This window comes from Benincasa hispida, chromosome 12 (genome assembly GCF_009727055.1).
Source record: "Benincasa hispida cultivar B227 chromosome 12, ASM972705v1, whole genome shotgun sequence".
NCBI lineage: Eukaryota > Viridiplantae > Streptophyta > Magnoliopsida > Cucurbitales > Cucurbitaceae > Benincasa > Benincasa hispida.
Genome location: NC_052360.1, coordinates 59776984 through 59782993, shown reverse-complemented (window position 1 = coordinate 59782993; position 6010 = coordinate 59776984). Strand labels below are relative to the sequence as shown.

The following is a 6010-nucleotide window of genomic DNA, read 5'->3' as shown; positions in this document are numbered from 1 at the left end:
TGCTTCTATCAACCTTTATCAAATTTGTCAAAATTTTGCTATTTTGAGTAAATAGTTTCCTTTATTTTTTTGTTTTTGAAAATTCTCCTTTTTGACACTCGAAGTGTTTATCCAACAAAATTATAGGTCTGGTTCAAACATAAGTTCCAAACTTTAAGTTAAATCCTAAATTTATAACTAATCTCCTCTTGAGCATAGCTCATAAAATGTACTATCAATCAAAAGGTTTGAGAGAAACGAATTTCTTCAATCCCATATTGAACTATAAAAATAATAAATAAATAAATTCACTCCCAATACCAATGAGATAGAAATTTTGAAGGTAAAATAACTAAAGGATGATTCTCAAAGTGGTGCTAAAATGGTATTTTAACTGAAAAGTCAAATACCTAATCTCAAAATCTTAACTAGAGTAGAGATATAATTGTTGGAATAATAAACTAAGAAAAGAGTAAAAGAAAAGATAATTATTAAATTTGAATATCAATTCAAAGTATGTATTGGACAATTAAGAATAGCATTCATCTGCAAAAAGGATACATAAATATCAACTGGGAACAATGAAGAGTACTACCTGAGCTTCGTACTGAAGTCAGATAGCTGAAGAAGTCGAATCCTTTGAATCGCTGCTGCTTCCTCTCTCTCTTTCTGTGTGTTATATCCCCAGTCCACTGTTAGCAATAAGCCATCATCAAACGAACGCACATGTGCAGCCATTAGTAACAGACTCTAAGCTAAAACTTCGATTAAGAAATTGACAATCAAAGATGAATAGAAAATGTAAATAACAGAAAATCGACATAGAGATTTACGTGGTTCACTAACAGTATATTAACTATATCCATGTGTCAAGGATTTCATACTACAGAGCTAAAGGCATCAGTAGGGTTAGAGAGTTTATATGATACACTCTTCTAAACCCTAAGGCCAAAATTGTAAATAGTACAAATAACATAAATATGAAGCACCAGATAACAGATTCAAGGAATTCTAACCACTTCTATATTCAAACTTTATATATATATATACATACATATATTCAAATGTGGAAATTAAGGGAAACTTTAATGTCTTAATTTTCTAAATCTAAGATAAATTAAAGGGGCAATAAGCGCCATTCCTTTGTTCGTGGTTATACGTCTGCTTAGTGGATTCTTACCCTTCATCTAAAACATTCTCAAAAGAACAAATGGATAAAAAAAAAAGGACCAAGTACTTCAGAGGATAACGAAAGTATCATTATGTTTAAAAGAAATGACTGAGAGAGAGAAGAGGTGTACCCAGATATATATTCCACCCATCTAATTCTGGCTCTTTGATGACATTCTTTAGGGTAGCCAATCGATCTTCCACAAAGCTGGCCACATTTAAAGCACATCTATTCTTAGTTTTCTTTTTCTTTCTCTCTCTCTCCCTCTCGCTTTCTTTTTTATAAATAGTTAAGGGAGAGAAGAGATCAGAGAGAGTAACACAAAACACGTGTAATGGCACTTGTAAAGGCCACTGCTACGGATGACGAGTGAAAATATACTGTGATATATCTTACTGCAGTTTCAATCCTTGGTGCTCAGGCATCTTTTGAAGCATCTTTAAAACTTCTACCTTTGGACTGAAAGAAATCATCAATGTCAAAGAGGTAATAAATTTTCATGATATGACAAACAAGTCAGGGCAATATGCATTTTGTAACGAAAAACTATACTTTAGTGATGATTACGCTAGAGTAATGGACTAACCCTGTTCCTAGACCATATATTCTTTCTGGTGGTATGGTCACTCCAGCAAGTTCTCGTAGTAGAGCCTCAGCAAATCGACCCTGCATCAAGAAAAGAGGAGAAGAATATGAGTTTTGTGAGAAGGTGCATTTCAGTGAACGGACTTCTGTAACCTTAAAAGGATGGTTTTATATCACCCCTAGTAAAGATACGTGTTAGAGATTTTAGCAAGTGTTTAAGTGAGAACCAAACCTGCTTTGTGGTAACTATGTATATCCTAGAGCTTGAGAACTTCAGAGCATCAGAAACACCTGGATAAAATCTGTACAGGATGTTAAACAAATGCAACAACCTTCCAAATCTAAAGGTAGAAATAATTAGTACATGATAATTGACATTATGTCAGTCTTGACCAAGAGTGAATGTCGACATCAGTCAGGACCTTTCATTTCCTCGATATGATCCTTCTCATTAGAGAGAAAGGAAGGCAGTCAACATGTTTTAATTCAGTCACAACTCATACAACAGGAGGAAATAGAAACGGAAACTACCCTACTCATTGAAATAATGAAATGAGACTAATACTCAAAATACATGATAGGAGACAAATCAAAAGATCCAACAACATAAGAAATTCAAGGAAAATGCAAACACTTAGCAAAAGATTACAAGCTAACTAGTAGAAGAAGCAGAAATAAAAGCATTCCAATTTAAACTAATGTAAAATGCTGAGACAACTGGAACTCAAAATTGACATTTCGTTGCTCAGAAGCTTCAAAAAGAGCTCAGATATATTAAATATCATTTGGGGGTAAAATAACATGATTTCATAAATAGGAGTTAACTTTTGGACTATCCCATCTGGATAAGCCTGAAATTATTCTAGAATACTGTTAAATAAGTAATAATTGAATAAAATAAAAATAAATTAATTAATAAATAAGAATTGCAAAACTCATGTATCGTCCTCTTGATGAATAGCAGATACTTTGAGATAATTAATTGGACAAGACTCGAACATTTCCATAGTTGTGTCTTCCGTGCTTCAGCTTAAAATTTTTGTTAATTTTGAATGCTTAAAGATTCATCAACTCCCAACACCTCAGCCTTCCTCCTCGCTAAAGAGAGAAGGTCAATTGGACAGCCAAGATATTGGAGCTCAAACAAAAGAAACAAAAGCTACCAAAAAGTAGTGCTCAAATTCCTATGATGGCTTTAACCATCATTAGTTTGAAGCAAGATACCTATTCCATTTGAAAACCTTGTCTAAAGTACCTATTTGCACCGATCCAAGTTGCTAAGTCCTCATCAATCCATTGATCTCTAACCTTTCCAAAAAGGTCTATGAGAGCATCTCTATTCTCTCGCCATTCTTCCATGATGACTGGTTTGAGTTTTGACCAATTCTCCAATATTCCATGAACTGTGAGCCCTTCTGCAACCTTTCTAATTGAAAAAATAAATATAATGTCCGCAATTTCCTAAGAATGTCAACAGAACTGATTTTATAAACTGAAGCAGAACTGTGGGCATACCCACCGAAGACTTCCTAATTGAGGGTAATCTCATCTCCAACAGCAACCTCACCAGCAATAAATTCTCATATCCAGTTTCAACCACAGGGCGGACCTACCACATTACAGGACATTAGTTATATTAACAATGTTTTATTGATAACTTCTATCTGCTAATGACATTTCTTGGGGCTTCTCTGTATTTGATAAAAGAAAAATGGCACTGAAACATTACAAGTTTTTTGTATAATTATGAAGTGTGCAGTGTTTGTGACAATAAGTAAAAAAGGGCTATAAGTTATTGTGCACTCGAATTTTCTTTTCTTATTACATGTCGAGCTTGCATTGAACAATGCAAACAATTAAAAAGCCAAATAAAAGATGACAAACACAACAAACTAACTATACAAAATATAATTCAAAATCCTAACATTTAGAAGAAAAAAACAAATTCAAATGCTATAGAAGACAGTTTATCTATGAAAATAAGCTATATGAAAACAAGAGAACTTTCAAAAACATTGCTGTGCAAATATGTATTTATAAAAATTTTATTTCGAAAAGCATAAAGCTATGTTTTCAGAACAACATATATAGTTCCTTATATATATATATATATATATTTTTGCCTGCAATTAATTACTACCAGGTCCTTGAGCTCCTGCCCCCTCATTTTCTCTTCGTTATCTCCATTTCTCTTCTTCTTTTTCCCAAATGTCTTTCTAGTAAGAATATATTTTACTTGTTTTTATGTCTTTCAATCTTTAAATTTGACTGAACTATATTTAAAACACAGAAACAAATTTTCCCTTTTGTTCAGGTTTTCAAGTTATGACCGAAAAAATTTAATATAACTTTTGAATTACAGAAAACACACACTAATTTTTAATTAGAGAACAGAAAAACAAAATGTGCAACAAACCCACTATAAAATTTTCCATGTACTTCTATGAGAAATAGATTCAGCGTCTTTTGGATTGAAAATGTTATCCAAACAAACAGATTGGAACAATTAAAGGGCAATAACAGACTCACCGTGTACATCTGATCCACAATCCAATTCTCCAAACTGGAATCCACATCGTCGAACAATCCAGGCCATCTTACTTTAGCAGCCTGATAACAGAGTTGTATTAACTCGTTTTGGGTCAAAACTTTTGTTTTCAGAGGGAGGAATTTTCATTCATTTTCAGAAGAAGCAAAGAGGAAAGTGAGAGAGACGAACCTTAACAGCAGAAAGAGAGCTTTCTCCGCAGCTATCGCAGAGAACTCCATCGAAGTCCAAAGCGTAGAGATCCCCCATCTTCTTCCTATTTTGTTCTGTGATTTTCGGCTTCTCACCTCGCTCGGATAATAGATGGAAGTTTTTTTTTTTTTTTTTTTTCACCCTTTTCCTTATTTTTCGCTTACCCGCCATCATAGAGTAGAAAGGAAACTCGTTCTTTTCTTTTTTTTTTTTTCTTCAAAATGCACCACGTACTTAATGGATATTGCTGTTTGATTTTTTTTTATTGTAAAAATACATTTTTGGTCCTTAAGTTTTGGTTTATTTCTATTTAGTTTCGACGTTTAAAAATGTTATACATTTATTCTTTTAAGTTTTTTGAGTTTGTTTTAATTTAGTCTCTAAGTTTCAAAATTCTACGATTTTACTCTTGACATTTGAGTTTTGCTTCAATTTGGTCCATACGTTTCAAGATTTACACTTTTAGTCTCGATTTTTCACTAAATACTCACTTTCCGTGTTTAGAGTTAATTTATGTTAATAAATTAAAAATCGCTAAAAGAATTATAATTAATTAAATTTCACCATTCTTATCACTTTTAAAATTAAATTTAAAATTTCACTTCATAATTTTTTTAATTAATTAATAGAAATTGACACTAATGATTGAAATTGAGTATTTAATGAAATATTGAGATTAAAAATGTAAAAACTTGAAATGTAGGGACCAAATTGAAACAAAATTCAAATCTTAAGGGTAAAATTGTAACATTTTGAAACTTAAGAACTAAATTGAAACAAAACTCAAATCTTAAGAACTAAATGTGTATCATTTTAAAATTTAGGGACCAAATAGAAACTATAGTCAAAACCTAGGGACCAAAAAAGTATTAGCTTGGGACTAGAATGTAATAAGCTATAATTCCAAGCAAACGTTTGGATTGTGGCCTTTGGACTCGGTTCGTAATCCTTATTACATTCTCTTCATTGTTTTCAACCCAACTCTCTTTTCCACCGTTTTCGTCATCTCATTCTAATATCGATTTTCACATTTCATTGTAAAACTGATTTTCAGTCATTTTGATTACATTCCAGTTTCCCAAATAAACCCTTGGTTTCAATTTTTTTTTCTTTATTATTGAAATCAAAACCAAAATAAACAAAAGGTAAACTAAGGGGTTTGAATATCTCTACAGACAACTGAGGTCACATGTGATGGGTAATCTTCAATCCAAATCTTCGAGTATTCGAAATAATGAGCATGAATCACACAATCATAAGTTGTGGTATTTTCTTCGCACTTGGCAAAAAGGAACCCATGGATGAAACCATTATACTATTTTGAACGAAGAGCATCAACAAAACATTGTAATTCATTCCAATATCTTTCATGGCCTGTTTGAGGATTACTTCAGTTTAAAGATGGTGCAAGTAAGCTTCAATAATGATAGTAATGTCGTTAAAAAAGCCAAAGCTTATGATAATTCGACTAAGCTAGGAATATTCTGGTAAGCTTCAAACATAAACATTATCTCTCCCATCAAATTTCAAACAAT

At 32.2% G+C, this 6010-nt stretch overlaps 1 protein-coding gene across 1 annotated transcript; it reads right to left on the bottom strand.

The window, feature by feature from the left end:
* Window positions 1–446: 446 nt before the first annotated feature.
* Window positions 447–4670, bottom strand: LOC120068027. Its single transcript, XM_039019697.1, has 9 exons — window positions 4455–4670; window positions 4265–4345; window positions 3255–3344; window positions 2991–3157; window positions 1968–2037; window positions 1737–1816; window positions 1547–1609; window positions 1281–1357; window positions 447–671 (listed from the first exon to the last, which is right to left on the bottom strand). The coding sequence occupies exons 1-9, from the start codon at window positions 4647–4649 to the stop codon at window positions 571–573; spliced, it is 924 nt and encodes a 307-aa protein (XP_038875625.1). The 5' UTR covers window positions 4650–4670; the 3' UTR covers window positions 447–570.
* Window positions 4671–6010: the final 1340 nt, after the last annotated feature.